Genomic DNA, 20,944 nt, shown 5'->3' on the forward strand with positions numbered 1-20,944 from the left:
ATCACTAACATTTAACTATAAGTTTTCTCTAGCAATACTCATCATGAACATCTGAGTCAAGGTAGACTTCACGAAGCTAACCCTCTTTGGTTACCGATTCCAATCTCCAGTGGAAATACTGTGGCCAGCCTCACGTAGGTCGGCAATCATCCGCTCGCGGTCCTCAGCGGAACCTGATTGGCGCAGATGCTTGTCAGTCACACAGTGGGTCCTCAGAGCCTTGGTCTAAAACGGACGCAGTGTTTTGACATCATCGCGGAGCGACAGAGGCGATGGAGGGGAGGGGTGGGTTGTGAGCGCACTTTGGTGCTGGCTGGGGCTGCCTCAGAAAGTGTCATGGCTGCAGCCGCTGAGCTTAGTCGCCCGACCATCGGTGACAGGAGCCTGGAGCGGAGCTGCAGCCCCAGCCTCTCCCGAGAGATAGTCTGCGAAGTCTTTCGCTCCTTGCATAACCTGGCTGGACAAGTGAGTGAGGTTCTGTGGAGTAGAGGTCTGGGAAGCGGCCTGCCCCTCCCCCCATTTTCCCTTGCGCGGAGGCAGGGGGCACCGGAGGCCTGCAGGGTGTGGGACCCGGCTGGAGTAGCGGAGGCCGGGGGAGGAGCGTGGGCCGGGTAGCCTGTGGGCTGAATGAGGATGGCCGCGCGGGTTAGATCATGACCGGTGACAGGCTAGATTTGCAGCTCTCACCAAGAGTGAATGAGGCTAGTGTAAGTGAAAACGCGGCTCGGTAAGAAACTGGCTTGGAGAGAATGGATACGGAAGAGCTTCTCTGATGGTTTGGGAGGCGCCTGGAGCCTCAGGATCGTTTTTCTTCCAGTTCATTCATTGTAGAAATTGATAGGTTCGTAGGGCCTGAGATTTCTGGAAAACCGCTCTCTCCGCCTCTTTAGGGTGATTTGCTCTTATGAGTCACTTGCTTTTGTTTACTTTTTTCCTTCTGGCCGTAGCTTGCATCTCTTCCCCTTTAAAACGAGGAGGAAGAGAAAAAGCATTAATCTAAACTGTTTGTAGCATAAAGTTGGCTGAGTTACCTTTGGTCGATACAGCTTGCATCACAATTTGTTTAACTCGTAACTCAACTATTTATTAGTTTAACTGGCTGGTAAATAGCTTTTGTAGAAATGTCATAATAAAATGGAGCTTAAATAAAGGTACTCCTTGCACTGAAAGCACTGTTTACTGATGTAAATGCAAAGCAAATTTTAAATGAGAAACAGCTTGAAAATACGTTTATCTGCTTTCAAAAAGAAATCTTTTAAAAAAAATCTTGGACTTAGGCATTTGCGTTGAAGATAACGGTAACTTCCTTTATGAAAATAGTGTTTGATTTGTGAAAATTATTTTTAAAAGCCTTGGGTAGATGGTGAATCAGTCTTTTAAAAGATTATTTCAGTATTTAAAAAAATTTCAATGTTTGTCCTGACTTACAAAGAGCATTGGTCTTAGTTAAACATTCATTTTGGAGTAATGGGATGATTATTAATAGAGTCAGCTAAAAGTTATAACTTTTAAACTCATTAGTTTGTCAAGGACTTAGAACTTTTATTTATTAATTTTTTAAGATTTACAGTAATTATTTCAGTCTGAAGACTCAAGATCTGTAAATGGTTTAAAAGTTGGAGAACTTTCTATGGCGTGGACATTGGAACTTCTTTTTTTAATCCTAATATCAAGATGAAAAAAGTTTATACGCACCTATAGTTTACAAAAGTACCCCCCACCACCACTGATGAGATACTTTTTAAAAACGTTAATTTAAACTATCTTTTGAAATAGTTTGCATACTGAATTTTTAAAACTCATTTAAAATTTTAAACATTCTGTAGGTAAAAATAGTGATGTTAAAATTTACTTATGTCACCTGTCAAAAATATTTATAGAGTAAATATTTGGTTAGTTTTCATGACAGAGTAAAGGGGCCATAAATAAGACTAAATAAGATTGTCAAAAAATAAGATTGTCTCATCAATTAAATGCTAGCCAATTTGGTGATACTCTTTATATTTTGAGATGTACTGTTAAAGATAATGAAAGCCAGAGTACTATACTGATAAAATTGTTCCTGGTGGAAATGACTATTTCCTTTTGAAACAAGATTAAGGAATTTTAAAAAATCTATGTTTTAAAATGCCTAGTTCCTTCTATATAGTATCATTGTGTTATTAGCTCTCCTCAATAGGAAATATAAAATCAGATGTTAAAATTTTTCTAGCCCAGATTTTGAATTTATTGAATACTGATTTTGCCTCTGGTTGCTGCGTTTTACCAAGCTGAAGAAATAATTATTGTTAACTTGGATTTTTATATTAGTGTACTAAAGTTTTTACTGAAATGTGTATTTTAAATAGTTCATATTAATGACAGACTAATTCCTTTTTGACTGAATGGTTTACAAGTTCTATAGGTAAAAATGCACAGAATTCATATATTACTAATAGAGAATTTGTTGAATAATAGTTGGATGTATTGGGAATAGTTTTAAAGTTAATTTGTGACATTGTTATGTGGTTTCTTCAAAGACCAAGTATCTTGCACTTGAAAGCTTATGTAATTCTGCTAAATTGAAATGAGAATGTAATCCAGACATTCAATTTAATTTCTATAAGTTATTTTCTAGAAAATTTGATGCTTTGCTTTGGTTGAGGATTTGCCTGCGTTATCTCCAAACTGTATTTGTAAGTTTGTTATGATCAATTATAGATTCCTTTAGAACTGTAAAAGTATAGTGATGAGTTACTTCCATGCATAAGCTGTTGAAACCTTTATAAGCATTAAAAAATAGAAATTAAGATTAATATGATTTTCTTAATATAAAACCTTAGTTAAACTAATTTTTGCCAGTGCATCCTACACAAAACTTCTTTACACTTGTCTAATATGGACTTTAAATATTTCTAGTCAAAGGGTGGTAAATTTCTGTCATACAGCGTTCATATGTATAGTGCCTTTTGGGGAACTTTGGATCTCTTTGGTACAGTGATTCATTGTTTTTGTTTTATTATAATCACAGTTCATAAGATCTTAACTAATAGAACACTTGTCCTTATTTTGTAGAAAACATGACTAATTTTAAATGAATAATTTCTGAAAAAGTAAGATTAACTTGATCCTGTGATGCAGGATATATGCCATAACACACGTGTCCCTAAAAATGTTTACGGTGATTCACTTTTATTCACTTGAAATACTAAAGATGGAGGCTTTCCCTCTAAAATGTTCACTCATCTTGGTATTAATTTTATATTCAGGTTTGTGGTAGTTTTCTATATATAACTTTATCATAATAGGCCATACATAGCAAATTTATGAGAAATTTTCATAGGATGAACTCTTATATTTTACTAGAAAATACTGTTTAGCAATGAGTCTGACCTTTCCATCCAGTCTTTGGCTGTTTATTTCACTATTGTGGAAAAACATTTGTTTTTAAATTTCAGGTTTCCACAGCTAAATAATAGTTTAATTTTTATTTGAAGTAAACATATGCTGCCATGTATCCACAGACTTTATAATATATATGAATATGAATGTATGAGTTGATTTTTAAATTTAAAAAATTGGTTAAAATTGAAAACAATGAAAATGTGATTCGGAAGACATCAGAGGAATGATATATTTGTTACGTATTTATGTGCATATTTAACAAAAACAAATGCAGAAATTATGAAATCAGAACTTTCATAAATGTACCTCCCCCCTGTATTTAATGTTCTTAGCTAGAAGCAGTAGGATTTTGAATAGGGCAAGCATTTGTTGGCCCCTATCCAAAAGTTTTTAGATATTGAATTATTTTTTTTTAAAAAGTCTCATCTTTTCATCTTTCCTGGATAGTTTTACCTGTGAGATGGTCCCATTACACAGACCCAAGAAAAGAATTAGAGATGTCATCTGCTTTTTTCTGAGAATTGGACCTTTCTTGCCTTTTTGGAGTGGTAACTAGGTAGAGCACTTTTATGTATCATTAAAAACTTGAGAACTTTGAGCTAAATGGCATGTTATTCTATTGAAATCTTATTTTTGTGACAATCCCATATGTACAGCTTAATCATGTAATTTTTGTGATATTGCTGGTTTGCCCCTTTAAAGCTTAACCTCAGAGATGATGTGGTGAAAATTACAATCGATTGGAACAAGCTCCAGAGCCTCTCGGCATTCCAGCCTGCTTTTCTCTTTAGTGCACTTGAGCAACACGTTTTATATTTACAGGTAAATTTCTTGTTAAAAATGTTAACTCGATATTGAGACTAGAAATTAATTTTAGCTAAATTGTACACTGGAGTATTTGTAGGTTCTGTCTTAACACCTTATTAATACTGTTACTGATAAAAGGTTACTTCAGCCAGATTGGATCCAAATCTGTTAATTTACATAGTGATCAGGACAGTTACAGGAATATAGCCGAATGGGCTGATGTGGGTGTGACAACTGAATGAATGCAATTCTATTCGATTCCAGACTTGGACTGAAAATTCAATACATTGCATCTATGGTGGGTTATAATTAAGCAATAAGCCACGGCAGGTGTGTGTCATGCTATGATAATGATTCCATGCCTTGGGTGAGTTTGGAGGCTCACGGAGTGCTTTCAGTGGTTCAAGAAGTGGCATTATCCCAGCATGACACATCCTGGAGTGTCTATTGCAATTAAACAGTTTCAGCATAGTTTTTAAAAAGAAAGTAATTTCTGTGACATTAATGTCTCATATTAGTAAGGAGCCAGTCACTATTTTATGATCTTAAGAGTTTAAAATAATTCATTCTTTATATTAAAAGTCAACACTGAATTGTTAATCTATAATAGTATTGCTATATTTTAAAAAATATTTCAGTTCAATAACCAAACAGTATTATGACCTTACTAGTTTCCAGCTGAACATATTTGCAGTTATAATTGATAGAAGTTTACAGTTTACCTCTAATCAAAGTATAAAATATGAAGTGTCATAAAGGTTTGGATTGGTCAGTTTAGTGCCATTAAGATATTATAAGGATTCAGAAGAATTTTTGGTATAGCACACAAAGGAAGCAAAATTGTAGGTATGAAAAAATAATTGGAACTTTGACAAGTGATGGTGAGTTTTGATTAGTAGAGTAGACAATTTTCAGCCCTCTATTCAATGACTTTATGGGAAATTTTAACTGTTTCATGTTAAAAGCAATAGTTAACCATAGTTTTGAAGGGTGGAAGCAATGAGCTATAGGACTCAGTTGAGGCCTGATTTTGTGTGAGTGTGTTGGAGGGGATGGTAGTATAATTTACATGATAGAGTTGTATTTCCCCCTAGTATTGTAGGCATCTACCTCTTTCAGCTATGGCTCTTGGTAATGTTTTTTTTCCCTTGTTCATTTTCTTTTTAAAAATTTAAATTCATGACCCAAGAAGATATCTTGTCATGTCAGGAAAAGCCTGAGTGTTCACTCAGCATAACACCTATATATTTCATGTCTATGCTCTCTCATTCACTTTGGCCAACTGCAGTTTCAAGTGGAGAATCTCCAGTGATACAGTGCTAATGCAGGGCTTTGCTGAGTGAGAGCACTGGCTCTTGTGTTAAGGAGGAAAAATACTAAGCCTTAGTGTTCTGAGGAGGCATTTGAATGACATGTTAATTAAGTGGCATTGGTGCCAGAGGCTGAGGCTTTGATTTGGCACAAAATAAAAGATGAGTGACAGAATGATTCCCTCAAAGAAAATTTTAAATTTCCTCAGGTTTTCTTTCTCTTCTTTCCTTTTTTCTTTAAATAGATCTATAGCAAATGATATTGGTCACAATAATAAAGAACAGCAAAAACACTTACATGTGGTCAGATCTATGTATGATGCCAACCTTTATATTTAGTTAATTGATACTGAATATTGCTTTTACTTAGCTGAAATTTATATAAATATGGTAAATGTGATTAATTTTGATCAGTTTGAACCTCAGCAGATGGAATTGTGTTCTTCTCAGCCTTTTTTAGCAAAACTTCAGCCTCTGATTAAAGAGGAGAATACAACTGTTGTTGAAGAAATAGGAAAAACAGAAACAGGGAACAAGAATGAAGTAAATGCCAACTTTCCCACTGGAGACCTGGAAGAGGAAGAAAAGCACAAAGACTGTGATTTAGGAGATGTGAAAAAGACACAGATCCATTTTGATCCAGAAGTAGTTCAGATAAAGGCTGGAAAAGCAGAAGTAAGAAGTTGGGTTCTGGGGGGCCAAGGGAGTATTTTTTAAAATTTTCCTGTGTTTGAATTAAGATGCATATACTTGTTTGCAGATTGACAGACGAATATCTGCATTTATTGAAAGAAAGCAAGCTGAAATCAATGAAAACAACGTCAGGGAATTTTGCAATGTTATTGACTGTAATCAAGGTAACTACCTAGAAGAAGTTAATTTTTTTTAGGATTTTAATCTTTTTTTTTTTTTTTAGTGGATAACATTAAGAATGCAGTTTAATTATTTCACAGGTTTATTTGGGAACTAAGACAGCAGAATTTTCTTCTGTTTAATAATAGAATGTATTGCAAAATGGTTTTCATTTTGGTTGTACAGAAATCAGATGCTAACTTAAAAAGGCAAATGTTTACCACAGGTGAAGAGATCAGTTTAAAGTTCCTTTAGGAAATGAAGATAACGTATGGATGACTGGGTTGCTCAGTCATACTAGTAAGAAGGAGCTGAGCTTTATAAATTTTAAGTCTAAAGGTACTTATGAAATTATGATATTAATACATGAAGTTAAACTTAGTAAAGTTAATACTCCTCAAGAGGGAGCAGTTTTCTCACTACTCTTTAGCTGTTTGAAAGGTTTTATGTCATAAAACCAATTTGTCATCAAGACTGTGGTATCTTATGCTTCTTTCGTTTCTTTCATACTGTGCATACATTTGCTGTTTTTCATCAGAATCTCCTTTCCTCTTCACATGATGCTATAGTGTATTTACAGATCTGCAGGTATGCTGCAGAATACAAAATTGCAAAGCACTGGCATAGATCATATTCAGGCATCATAGTAATAATCAGAACAAGTAGTTCTTAGAAAAAATTATGGAGAAGCGTTCCTAATTGGGATGAGGCATTTTCTTGTTGCCTCTAATGTCTCTTGACTAATTATTATGAATACTGAATTGTCAGATGAACCTAGAATTGACTCATACCACATTGGTGCACTGATTCTCTTCATAATGAAGTAATAGCAGGCTCAAGGTGGGTCCTAAATTCAGCCTTTCCTATTATTAACATTATACACGCATATCTCTATATTTGGTATATTTTACTGTTAGCTTTTCAGAACAGGTGCAGCAGTGGCAAAATCTCAGGTACAACAATCAAACTGCAAGCAACCCATGAGAAAGGGTTTGTTGAGGGAGCAAGCACATGTGTCACTAATGTTACTCCTCTGTTCTCCCTGCTAACTCTATTATTATAAACCACCAGGGGATAGAAATTGACAAGAATTGAAATGCTCAGCAGGATTCCTTGGCCCATTCAATCTCTTGCTGGCTTCCAAACAGTGCTGGGAAGAATTGCTGTGGAGAGTGACTAGCACTCATACATTCAATGTCTTCATACCATGCTGAATTTCTCTCTAATGGGTCAGTTAATCTATGTATTTGGAATATCCTCTGGAATGGATGATAGCTTTTTTTATCCCTTAGCCCCGTGAAATGGTAGAAAGAAAATGGAGAGGTGATGGCCCTTTAAACATATTTTGAGGTTTCAAAAAGAAAAAGAAAATGACTCTGTCTGGTATCTATATATAAAAGATAAGCAAGTTTGGAATTTTATTCCCACAGTTTGTGTCAGCAGAACTATCTCAAGGAAACTTAGACTGAAAAAATTCAGGTGTATTGTAATGTGATCCTTTCAGGACCTCTCAGTTGACCAACATACATACATTAGGGTTTTTTTAAAAGTCAGATTCCCTAGGGAAAAGAACTTACTTTCAGTATCTTTTACCATCCATTTTTATTATAAAATAATCAAGGGGAATTTTTAAGGAAATTTACTGCAGTACATGGTTTTACTTAACATCATTTTAAAGATTATTTTATGTTTATATATTAATATCATTCCAACTTTCCCCCTAATTTATTTGTTGATATCTAACTTGAAAGAAATTATACTTTTCCTCTTAGAAAAAATTTGCAACAAATTTTCACATGGTATCCTTCTTAAAATTATGTTTTCTGAAAGAGGTAGTCAGGAAAGATATAGATAGCTTTTGTGTTTAGGGATTTTTAAAAAATGAGCATCGAAAATCTAGGCAAGTGTAAAAGTATGTGTTGTAGGTCTTTTCTGTGTGGTATTCTGAAATACAAATGTATTAAATGCATAATCTTTTATATTTGATGTTCCCTAATTAGATGAGCAATCAGTGTCACAAATGCTGTATTTTTTATATTTGAGTAAAAATACTGAGCTTTGCTTATTGCTATGTTGAAATTGAATAATATATCTTTAGATTAGACATTTTTAATTTTCTATAATATATAAATTATTTTCTCCAAAGACACAGATGGTCTTTAGGAATGTTGGTATTTGTTAAAAATTAAATTATGCCACTGAATGTTGAGGACTTTTCTGTATATAAATCGGACATTAGATAAGATTCGATGTTCTCTGATTATGAGTATGAATAATATATGCATTATGGAAGGGTTATCAAAATGTACATTTGAAGTTAAGAATATGCTTAAACTTATACTCATCTAAATTCTTCTTAGAAAATAGTTGTGCAAGAACTGATGCGATTTTTACTCCTTACCCCGGGTTTAAAAGTCATGTAAAAGGTAAGTATCCACCACATAATATTTTCATCATTGACAAAAGCTTATTCTTAATTATAAGCAAAATGGAATAGAAATTACTTTCCTATCTAAATTTTATTTATTTATTAAAAAAAATCTTGCCCATGAAAAGAGTGTATAGTACTATTTGGGAGGGAGAATTTATGAGTTTTGAAATGTAAATTTAATAGACTCAAAGCTTTTGAACTTAGTTTCTAGAGTTGTGAATACATATGGACCACAGACTAGATCTGAAGGAATTCAAGGGTCGGGTCATAACCCTAACAGCATGCTCCGAGACTGTGGTAATCAGGCTGTAGAAGAACGACTACAGAATATCGAGGCTCACTTGCGATTGCAAACAGGTAAGCAGAGTGCTTGGCAGTGCCCGTAGTGTACCTTTGCAGGTGGTTAAAGAAATTCCAATTCATTTAGTCACCAAATTTTCACTGAGGGCTTGTCATGTACAAAACATTGTTCTGATTGGTAGAAAATTGAAGAAAGCATAGACCCTGCTCCTAAGGAATTTACAGTTCATGTAGTTGTGTTCTTCTTCCTCCCCTTACACTTCCCTCAATTTCATAACTTAACCATGGCCATCTCTCTCATTCTTATCACACACTGTGCTAGGTACAAAGTATTAAAAGGTGTGATCCTCGTCCTTTAAGATTTTCCAGTGAAGACAAGCATATAAATAAAGACATGCCCTTGGGGAAGTGACTAACATTTATTAAGTAAGTGCCAGTCACTCTGAAAGTGTTATACATATATCAGTTCACTTAATATTTAACTACCTTGTGAGGTGTTAGTGCTGTTACCCTTGTCAGATAAAGAAACTGAAGTTTTGGGAACTCAAGCAGCATGCCCAATGTAGTAAGTGGAAACTAGAAATCAAACGTAGAACTTAACGGCTAGAAAGCCTCAATATCCTTCCCCATTTAGTCATCAGATCCTGTCAATTCTATCTTATAAATATCATTATGCACAGAGGCACAAAATATGGTTCAGGGAATTTCTAAATCCAGTCTAGCTGGTGTATTTGTGGATGGAGGTAGAAGATAATAAGAGAATGAGTAAATCATTGAGGATACTAAGAGATAAGCATTAAAATTAATTCTCCCAGAACTAATTTAAATGACAACTGTATAATAGGATTGACTGGTTTATTAAATCTAATGGTATCCAGTAGCTAATTTTGAGAAGTACCTGTTGAATGCCTACTATACGCAAAGCACTGTTTTAGACAGGAGGGATACTGAGATGATGTAATCGCAGTTCCTGGCTTCGAGGACTTCATAATCTATGGAAGAAAGATTAATAGTGATGGGGGATGTTAAAGGAAGGTTATGGTGGGGCTCAAGGAGCCTCTTTGTGAAGAGATTCAGGCAGTGCTTTGTTGATCCAGTGAAGCTTGAACTGGTTCTTGAAAGGTACAGAGGTGCCGCAGAGGACATTCTAGGGAAAGGGAGCAGCAGGAGGAAAGTCAGATGAGTAAGTTATTCATTTTCCTTTATGCAAGAGCAGGAAAAACCAAGCTCCTAAAAATTAGAAGTTTTCAGAAAAGAACACATGTCTAGAGTTTTTGTATTTAACAAGTTGATACTTTGGATGTGAATATTAATTGCATAATGATTATCTAATGTATTTATTCATTCAGTACAGATTGAGTACCTGTGCAGTCTGTGAACTGATGCTTCCTAGGTTTGTGCAGTGCACAGGCTGCACAGCCATACCCAATGAACAAAACAAAAAATTTTGCCTTCTTAGAGCTTATATTATTAGAGTGGAGAAACAGGCAATATATAAGCAAAATATATAGAATGTCAGTGGGTTTAGAGAAAAAGGGAGGGAGTGTTGGGTAGGGGGAAGTGGTAGCTCTGGTATTTTTTAAAGAGCGGTCACAGAAGGCCTTACTGATACGGTAACTTTTGAGCCAAGACCTGAAGTTGGCAAGAGCTAGCCTTGTGAATACAGAGGTAGAGAGAACCACAAGTGCTGAAGTTGTAAGAGTACTTGGCCTAGTTGAATAACAGAAAAAAGAGATCAAATAGCTGAAATGGTATGTGGGGACAATGTCCAAATTGTATAGGACCTTGTAGGCTACTGTAAAAGTTTTGGTTTTTAATGTGAGTGAGGTGTGAAGGTGTTGGAAGGTTTTGAGCAGAGAACTAACACTATCTGAATTACATTTTTAAAGGATCATTGGCAGCTGTGTTGTAAACAGACTTTAGGCATGCAAGGCAGAATCAACTAGACCAATATGGAGGTTATGATAATCCAGGGAGAAGTGGTACTTTTGACCAGAATGTTTGCATTGGGGGATGCTGAGGAATGGAAGAACTTGGGATATAATTATAGCCTTGAAATCTCAGTAACCTTAATTTTACCAATCCCCTCCCTAGAAAGTTAGTTAAGAATTATGGTAAAGCTCCTTTTTATAAAAAGTTCTTCTCAGTTAAAGGAGAAAATATGGCATGTAAGGAGAGGTTTAAATTGAAGAAAATATGACATATCGCAACCACTGAATTGTCAGTTGTCACTATGCATTTTTCTCCTCCTAAGTAAGTATCAGAGTCTGTCAGAGATACAAGTTGTTTTGTATGGGAACTATGAAATATCTTATCAAATGAACTTAACATAAAACAACATGCCTAGCAACATAGGAAGCATAAATGGGGCTTGGGGAGAACCGTGGTACAATAATATATCCCATAGTGTATAATATGAAAATGTTTGCTAAAGATTTCATTCTGTTTTACTCCTGTTAATTTATTTTCTTAAGTTGAAATAGTTCCCATTCTTTTGCATAAGTGTCTTTGCATGGTATTTTAAGGATAAAACTGTAAGAAGAATTCTCCAATAATATCTAAGTTTCTTTTAATGTATTTAGGTGGTCCAGTGCCAAGAGACATTTATCAGAGAATTAAAAAACTTGAGGACAAAATCCTTGAATTGGAAGGCATCTCTCCTGAATATTTTCAATCTGTAGTAAGTATAAGTGTCTTTAAGAAAAAAATAAGTGTTATTTTAGGATTCTTTTATCATATAACAATTCACTCATAGATCTGCTGTGTGCAAAAAACTGTTTTAATAGTTCAGTGATGAATGAACATAGTTCTGAGTAAAGAGTTATCTAGTTCTTTAAAGATTGAGATTTTTAATGTTGTATTATGGACATAATTTTTTTGAAGAGTTACGTCATGGCACATTACCTAAATTCTCAAATTTAAGCCATTTTTTGTGGCATAATAAATCAGCCTGAATAGCCCTGTTGCTCTGAACTTGCTGTCTTGTAAAACAGAGGCTTCCTCTGGGGCCTTGTTCTCCATTATCCCTCTGCCTCTTTAATCCTTCTCTCTGCAGACTTTCTGAAAGACTAGTCTTCATTTTTCTCCTTTTCCAAGAACACTAAAAAACAATCTGTGCTGATAAGTATCTTTGTCATATTAGCATGTTTCAGACAACTGATCCTGGGCTCACTGTGTTATTTTCCTCCGTCTTCTGGGGTGATTATACATAACACCTGCCTTTTTGGGGGCTTTGTATGTGTGTGTGTTGAAGCAATGCCATATTTGAAAGAACTAAAGTAAAAGTGAACTAAAATTTTAAATTTACTAAATTTTTAATGAAATTTACTAAAACTCCTATTTCTGAAATATTATGTAAAATAACTCAATTAGCATGGTGAAACTCAATAAGTCTGGTGAAAACAGGATTATTTTAGGAATAACAGTGATCTTTCCAAAGTTTCAAGTTGGTATTAGAGTAAGGTACAAAAAAGGAATATTTCCAGATGAAGAAGGTAAGTCAAATAACCAAAGTGAGCAGTGAATCTTAAAGCTCAATCATTTTAGAGAGTTTTAGTGATTTACTTCCCTCCAATATAAAATGAGGCTGATTAAAGTACTGAGGGCTGAAGCAAGGATTAGATGAGATAATGCCAGTCAGGCACCTAGCACGCTGTATAGCGCAAGGTAAAACCTCAGTAAACATGAGCATTTATTTAATTTCAGAAACCATTTAGAGGTAGCTGTATAAACATGGTAAGTCGTACAACTCCTCTGGCATTCTCCTCTAATTTGAGATTTGGTGGCGGTTCTACATAATTGCAAAGGCCTTTCCATCTTGAAGATTTTCCTTTGCCTCTTCCTAGGAAACTTCATAGAGATTGTATGCCTTTTCCTACAGTAACACACCATAAGTTTTTCCCCATTCAAGCTGCCTTCACTAAGAAATCCTTAGGCAGGTTATTTTTTCTAGTTCATTTTCATATCTTGTTAATATAATTCTTGTTAACAATAGAACTCATCTTAAAAGAGAGTATTATAGAATTACATACCTTCAGTGGATCTTGGCCCTTCAATCTTTCTTTTTTCTCTCTGATTCGGATTTTAAAAGCTTAACATATCTCTGTTACTAAATTTAATTAACAAAAGAACAACCCCTTCAAATCATAATCTTATTTTGGGGGATTCTTTATACACAGAGTAGAATGTTTGGTTTAAAGAGGTAGAAATAGATTATAGAAGACCTTAAAAGAAATTTAAGCTTTACATGCTGTGAAAATTTTTGAGCAGGGAAATGACTTGTGCAAATGGTAGAAGGTTCATCTGATATAAGATGAATGTTCTATAAGATATATGAAAAGGGAGAGACTAAAGAAGAAGAGAGTATTATACCAGCTTAAATGTGAAATGCGATCCTGAAACAAGGACATGAGAGCAAGAATAGAAAAGCTTAGTGCCATTGACAGTAGGAAAGAAAAGTTGGCGAAGATTGATAATTGATTGTATAGCAAGAATGAGTCCAGGCTTTGGTTAGAAAAATAATACTATCATTGGTAGAAATAAAATCTGGAGAAGGAGATATTTTGGGAGGAAATGTGGACTTATAATAAGTCAGCAGAATATGCAGTTAGAAGTATCAGGTAAACTTTTGAAGATGTAGGTAGGACTTAACAACTTGATATAATTGGGAGAGACAGTATAGACGTGATAGATAGAATGGGTAAGAACATTGAGACTGTCAGAGGCCTGAGGCCTGAAACTAACTTCAGAGGCAGGGAGTGTTATAACTGTAACCAGGATTGGTCTGTATGTGTTGGGTTGTCACACTTGTAATAAAACTAGTGCTTAAAAAATTGTTTTTCCAAATATGTCAAACAACATATATTTGATTAGAGGGATCATTTGTAGATTAGTATTTGAAATGACATATCCAAGGTAACAGCTACAAGCACAAAACGCTGAAATGTTTAAACAAACTGGTTTTGTCCTTACCTCTGAATATGTATGGTACAGACTCAAAGGCAAAGATTTCATACCCACCCTTCCATAACAGAGGAATGTCCCAGCTATAGGAGCTGCATTCCTTTCTCAGAGTGGAACCAGCTCTAGACCTGTTGCTGTGTGAGAGAGGAGATTAATACACAGCCTGCAGATGACATAGCACATTATTCACACTCTTACTTTCCTCTTGCTGAGAGCACTCATAATGGCAGTTGCATAATTTTACATGTCTTTTCTGTAGACTCTTGAAGAAGCTTCCAAAGGTAGAAAGTAAAGGAAAATTGAACCCCTTAAATTTCCTAAGGATTGAACTTTTGTTAGCAATCAAATTTATGAAAAGTTTTTAAATGAAATGTATCTAAATCCAGATTCACATGTAGGTAAATTTTAAACACAGTTGGATAGATATTATCATGGGTAACCGTGCAGCACAGCATATGAAAAGGGAAACAGAAAAATGATATAAATTATATTTGGTTCCTAAAAAAAAACTGGCTTATGTAAAGTTCTTTTCATTTATGAAACAGACATAAAACTCCAAAAAAGTTAATGTATATAAAGCAGGAATTACAACAAAGATTAGTATATGTTTAAACTTTTAATGTAGTAGTTCTGAAGATCTTTACCCTTCACATTCAACATGGAAAAATTTGAATGTAGTAATGTTTTAAAATTTTTGAGTGCATTGCTTAACAGACCATTTAAAAGATACAATCTTTATGAGTATTTCCAGATTATTACTTACTGATTTTTAAATTATGACCCTGGAAAACAGTAAGTATAACATTCTTCACGAGTATATTTCCATAGCACTTTGTTCATTTGACAGCATTTATCAGTTACATGTTTACGTGTCTGTTTTTCACACTAAATTTTTAGCCTCTGAAGGGCAGGAACTGTCTTGTTCATCTTTGAACACAGAATGTAGCAGGCATTACATAAATGTGCAAATGAATGGATAGGACTTGGCCGATAGTTAGCTATTGGATTTTTAAAGGTATGTTGACTTTGTTTGAAAGCACTGATTAGATGGAATCGTAACTCTAGTCAGTAATAGTTAAGTCCTGGTTCTAAAGGGAAGCGTGGGGAGAAGGGAGCACTGAGTTAATTAAGTTTTTGAGAAAGAGAAACCTTGAATGGGTTTCTGTCTGGTGGCATTGTGAAAGCATGCATTAGAGTTTGGAGTCAAGTTCAGAAACGTATCATTGCCCACGCCAGGGAGAAATGAAGGTCTGAAACAGGGCAGTGGGGCTAGAAGGGACGAAACATTTAAGGCACTCCCCCTGTTACCCATGATAATCGGTTACCCTTTACAGCTGATTAGAAGTAAAGAAAGGGGTTGGTCATAAAAGAGGTCTCCTTCCACTAAGTTTCCTCAGAGCATGGATTTCTTTTAAGTCATTGAACCACTGATGGCCTTATTCTGATACTTCTCACTTTGGTTTAATGATACATTAATCTGATTGCTCAATGACATGGAAACTGGCCATATTTTACAGGTTAAGCTGTTAGGAAAACAAGGGGAAGTGTGTTTTCATCGCTGTGTCAAAAGCCACCTCTTGGGAAGGTTTGAGACTGAGTGGGCACCAAATTAAACATTGAGCCCTTACCTGCCCACAGGCCCCACAACAGTATCCTGCTCAGTTTGGCAAAGGAAGAAGCGTGTTTATATAGGCACTTCCATATTTAATTATTCCAACACTTACCGATTTTCCACTTACTAGAAACTACTGATAAGAGGCATACCTCAGTATTCTTTGAAAACAGCTTTAAATCTTCATGGTTGCAGATGTTCACGAGAAAATTTTACTGCCTGTGTTGACAGTTTGTTTGTCAGATGTACTAATGTACTAATATAATTTGCCATTCAAGGCCTTGTAGGTCTGTGAAACTAAGAACAAAGTCAAGCAGTCATTTATTAGATCAGGGTTTAAAAAAACGCACAGCAGTATGTTGGTGGAAAATGTTATTAGCTTCAAGTAATAGAAATTTATGACTTAAACAGTATGGAAATATTCTTATAACACAAGGAAGTTCAACAGTAATGCAGTCTTCATGGTAAATTGATTTATTGGGCTAAATCATGACTGTCAAGGAACTGAGCTCTTTCCCCTCTCAGCTCTGCTTGGTGCTAACTTTTTCCCCAGGCAGATGGTAAGATAGCTTCCGTGTTTTCTGGTGTCCTGTCCAGATGACAACAGCGTCCGGAAGAACTGCCTCCTAGATGGCTTTCTCTTAGAAGTGAGGGAGTTTTTTCCAGAAGCGCTTCCCTGATTCCCAGCTGACCTCTCCTTAATTGCTGGCCAGAACTGGGCCCTTGCCTGTTGTGGTCACTGATGACCAGTGGGGTGGAATCGTTCATCCCCTGAGTCACATAGACAGTGCCCATTATAGTCAGGGTGTGTATGACTGTTTTCACCCCACTGCCTGGTATTCCACATTCTATTTCTGTCTGACTATTGCTTCACCTATTCAATATCCTGGGATAGGAATGTTCTAAGAAAGGAAGCTTAGTAGAAGATCCACAGAGCTCCTCTTACCACAGTCACTAAGCCTCAGTACAAGGTGGAAATTAACGGCTAAAGTATAGTTGTGTACAGCCAGGGACAAGCATGTTGTTCTGACGTTACCACTTATACTTTTAACACCATCTTTGGAGGGTAACTTCCAAACTAGAAAAAAGCAGGTGTTGGTTACAGATAGTGCTCAGTGAGTTTGTGGGCTTTATTTCTGCCAGGGTTCTCCTTATTTTTGTTCACTCATCTATAAAGAAAAATTATTTAGATTTTCTAAGTATTGATCACTTTTTTTTTACTTTTGATCTAGAACTTTTCTGGAAAAAGAAGAAAAGTTCAACCACCTCAAGTAAGTTACTATATTTTTATTTTGGTTTCTGAAATAGTTTGGTTTTATACCTTTCTTATTAATAAAAGTTTCTACTATGGTTGCTTTTAGGTCATATCCTGGGGTTTAGGACTAGAAAAAAAGGGCAACATAAATTAATGTGTTATTTTAAGGGCATGGAATGACTCAGAAGGGTCAAATAACTATTAAAATCTATCCAGATGTTAACTGTAGAAGAAAGTATCAATTATAAAATGCTGAAAAATAATAAATGCTCAATTTAAATTTCATCTGCTTTCCTTCTGCAGATACTGCTAATTAGCATCTAAGTCAAAAAAGGTGTCTGGCAAAGTTAACTTTAGTCCAGCCCTGTTCACAGTACTACTGTATGAATTGAATCTTAAAAATTTTATGTTTATCCAGTATTATCAATTCAACATTTAATAAATTATTTTTTACAGGTTATACTCCACTTAGTTATTATAAAATATTGGTTATATTCCATGTGCTGTGCAGTGTATCAGTGTAGTTTATTTCATACACAGAAGCCTGTGTCTGTTAGGCTCCTACTCATATCTGGCACCTCTCCTCTCCCCACTGGTAGTTTGTTCTTTTTATCTGTAAGTCTGTTTCTTTTTCGTTACATTCACTAGTTTTATTTTCTTAGATTCCACATTTAAGTGTTATCATATAGCAGTTGTCTTTTTCTGTCTGACTTAACTCCACTTAGCATATTACCCTCCGGGTCCATCTGTATTGTTGCAAATGGCAAAATTTCGTTCCTTTATTGTGGCTTATTTTTGTATTTGTCCCAGATCTAGTGCAAAGGTATGGAGGAGGCCAGAGCATGGTGACTGTAGGACTGAGGTGGCTGCTCTGCTGTCCAAGATTTGGACTTTCTCTGTGGCTCTTCTGTTAGTGCCCAAAGCTCAGCTCTAAGCTGCAGTGTGGAGTAGACATGCTGGGGCACTCAGGCTGGGAGACACACCACTGTGTTCCTGAGTGCTCCGACAGTGGCCACCTCCTTCCCACCACCATCATACTCTTGGCACCCTTTCCTGTTTCTGCATAGCTGAACAGAGTCTTGTCCCAGTGTTTGTTTGGCCTAGATCTCGCAGGCTGTGGTATGGAGTGAAGAAGGCTGGCGGTGTTCACCCCTTTAGATTGAGAGATCTAGCAAGGCAGCATCTGCCAGTGCGAGGCTCTCTGCACCATGATTATTGGGAAGCCAGCACAAGCGCTCCTCCCCATAGAGTCTGGGCTTCACCAGCCCTTCTGTCTGTCGCAGTGGGTTTCCCAGCAGGTGTGGGGGCTTGTCGCCCCTCTGCAGGACCCCCGGACTGGAATTCCCAGATTATGGCTTAGCCTGCTTGCTCCCTCCCCAATGCCAGCGTTCCTCCCTTGGAAACCTTCTCTTCCTTACATATCCATCCCAGGGGCACAAGTCCTGACCTGATGTTTGGTCTTTCTGTATTACCTGGTTTCATAGAGATCTTTCTTACAGCTTTGGTTGTATAATTCTGCCATTTCCAGTTAATTTTCTGTGGTAGTTGTTCCACATGTATATTTTGATTCTTTGTGGAGGTGAGCTCCACATCCTTTGCAATCTTAATCCCCTTCTGTTTTTAATTGTAAAACTGAAATTTGAGTGTCCACTTTTTTTTTTTTTAGATTAAGTGCAGTCAACTACCTTGGCTATCAAAAGAGAATTCCCAGTTACTTTAAGCAATTAAACTAAAACTTTTTTTTTTTACTATTGACTATGAGAATAGGCAGTTGAAAAAATGTTTTTATGACCCTTTCAAAGTATAAAAGGTCCAAGATAGCTTAGTCATTAGAAAATCAAAAGTAAGAAATACTTAAGCCTTGTTGTTTTACGTCTTTAAAATTTATAGTATAGTCAACATATATGGTTCAATTTAAAAATTATTCTCATGAGAATAGTTATTTACCATGCTTTTGGATATTTTATGTATTACAGTACATTTAGCACTTTACTGGCATTAAAAGTCTTACTCAGCAATTTGTGTTATTGTTTACAGCAGAACTATTCACTGGCTGAACTTGATGAGAAAATTAGTGCCCTCAAACAAGCTCTGCTCAGAAAATCAAGAGAAACAGAATCCATGGCGACTCGTCACCTTCCATGAAAAACTCCTCTCGTTCTCATTGTCATTTTATTTTTTTAGATATGTGTGTAACTTACATATCTATTTAATTAATTGCAGTGTTTTTATTAATAGTAGACTTACCTCTGAAATTAAGTTTCATTTTCACGTGAGTCCACTTTGCAGCAAGCAGTCTTTAAATATTCCAGTATACTTTAAGATAGTTAATGTGTTGAAAGTAGCATTGTTGGAATTTATTCCCTTCTGTTTTAAAGGAGGTATTTTGAAAATTGAAAACCTTAATTAGAAAGTACTTCTTTGTGTGTATGTGTGCTTATCACAGAAAGGAAGATTTATTTTGAATAGTGATGTTTAAGACGACTTTATATTTTTAACATTGATGTTAACCAGTTTTAGTTTAAAACAGTACTTTGTACATAATAGGCATTCAATAAAAGTTTGAAATGAATTTTAAGTGCATATATTCTTTTCCAAGTGTCAATTTAATCTAAATAAATAGATCATACCTTTTAGGGGCTTCCCAGGTGGTGCTGCTGCTGCTAAGTCACTTCAGTCGTGTCTGACTCTCTGTGACCCCATAGACGGCAGCCCACCAGGCTCCCCTGTCCCTGGGATTCTCCAGGCAAGAACACTGGAGTGGGTTGCCATTTCCTTCTCCAGTGCATGAAAGTGAAAAGTGAAAGTGAAGTCGCTCAGTCATGTCTGACTCTTAGAGACCCCAGGCTCCTCGTCCATGGGATTTTCCAGGCAAGAGTACTAGAGTGGGGTGCCATTGCCTTCTCCTCCCAGGTGGTGCAGTGGTAAAAGAATCCGCCTGTCAATGCAGGAGGCTCAAGAGAGGTGGGTTCCATCGCTGAGTCGGGAAGATCCCCTGGAGAAGGAAATGGCAACCCACTCCACTATTCTTGCCTAGAAAATTCCATGGACAGAAGAGCCTGGCAGGCTACAGTTCATGAGGTCTCAGAGAGTCAGACATGACTGAGCATAGTACACACACATACCTTTTCGTCTCTTATTGACTATGTGACCTTAAGCAAGTTACTTAACCTCACTGGGCCTTAATTTCCTTATCTGTAAAATGTTAGGATAATATATCCTACATTTGTAATGAACAATAGTTGAGATACGCATGTACAGCTTTTGAGCCTGTCTGACATAAAGGAAGTGCTTAGTAAATGTTATTACTATTGACTAAAACTAAGTCTTTGGAAAGTAGTTAAGATGTTACAACTTACATAGTCCCTTTTCCTTGAGTACCTCCCCTCTTTGGACTGCCCCAGTTTTATATTAGGCAGTACATATATTTCCATAGTTGCAAATTAAACATTTAAATGCCCACATGAAAGTGAAAGTGAAGTCGCTCAGTCGTGTCCAACTCTTTGCGACCCCATGGGGTGTAGCCTACCAGGTTCCTCCATCCGTGGGATTCTCCAGGCAAGAGTACTGGAGTGGGTTGCCGTTTCCTTCTCCAGGAGATCTTTCCAACCCAGGGATTGAACCCAGGTCTCCCGCATTGCGGGCAGATGCTTTACCATCTCAGCCACCAGGAAGACTCCACATACTATGATCAATTAATCACTGACACAGGAGGCAAGAATATACAGTGGAGAAAAGCCAGTCTCTTCAAGTGAAACTGGAACATTTCCTCATAGAGTATACAAAAATAAAAATGGTTAAAAGGCCTAAATATAAGACATGAACCCATAAAACTGAGAACATAGGTGAAAGAGTTTTTAACATAAGTTGTAGCAATATTTTCTTGGATCAGTCTCCCAATACAAGAGAAATAAAAGAAGAAACAAACAGATGGAACCTAGTTAAACTACAGGTTTTTGCAAAGCAAAGAAAACCATCAACAAAAAGACAACATATGGAATGGGAGAAGACATTTGCAAAAGGATGTGACT

General features: G+C 36.1%; 1 protein-coding gene across 3 annotated transcripts; it reads left to right on the plus strand.

The window, feature by feature from the left end:
• Positions 1-244: 244 nt before the first annotated feature.
• On the plus strand, positions 245-19,496 carry LOC120875074 (MAP3K12 binding inhibitory protein 1). 3 transcript variants are annotated; one of them, XM_040256738.1, is made up of 9 exons: positions 245-465; positions 4,087-4,206; positions 5,952-6,176; positions 6,262-6,358; positions 8,714-8,779; positions 8,989-9,141; positions 11,667-11,764; positions 16,891-16,929; positions 18,951-19,496. In XM_040256738.1, exons 1-9 carry the CDS (start codon positions 337-339, stop codon positions 19,056-19,058), a joined length of 1,035 nt encoding a protein of 344 aa, XP_040112672.1. In that variant the 5' UTR covers positions 245-336; the 3' UTR covers positions 19,059-19,496. The 3 variants fall into 3 exon arrangements, with proteins under 3 accessions (XP_040112672.1, XP_040112673.1, XP_040112674.1); XM_040256739.1 differs by having other exon boundaries at positions 253-465; positions 18,954-19,496; XM_040256740.1 differs by lacking the exon at positions 11,667-11,764 and having other exon boundaries at positions 253-465.
• The last annotated feature ends 1,448 nt before the right edge of the window (positions 19,497-20,944 follow it).

This window comes from Oryx dammah, unplaced genomic scaffold (genome assembly GCF_014754425.2).
Source record: "Oryx dammah isolate SB20612 unplaced genomic scaffold, SCBI_Odam_1.1 HiC_scaffold_16, whole genome shotgun sequence".
Taxonomy (NCBI): Eukaryota; Metazoa; Chordata; class Mammalia; order Artiodactyla; family Bovidae; genus Oryx; species Oryx dammah.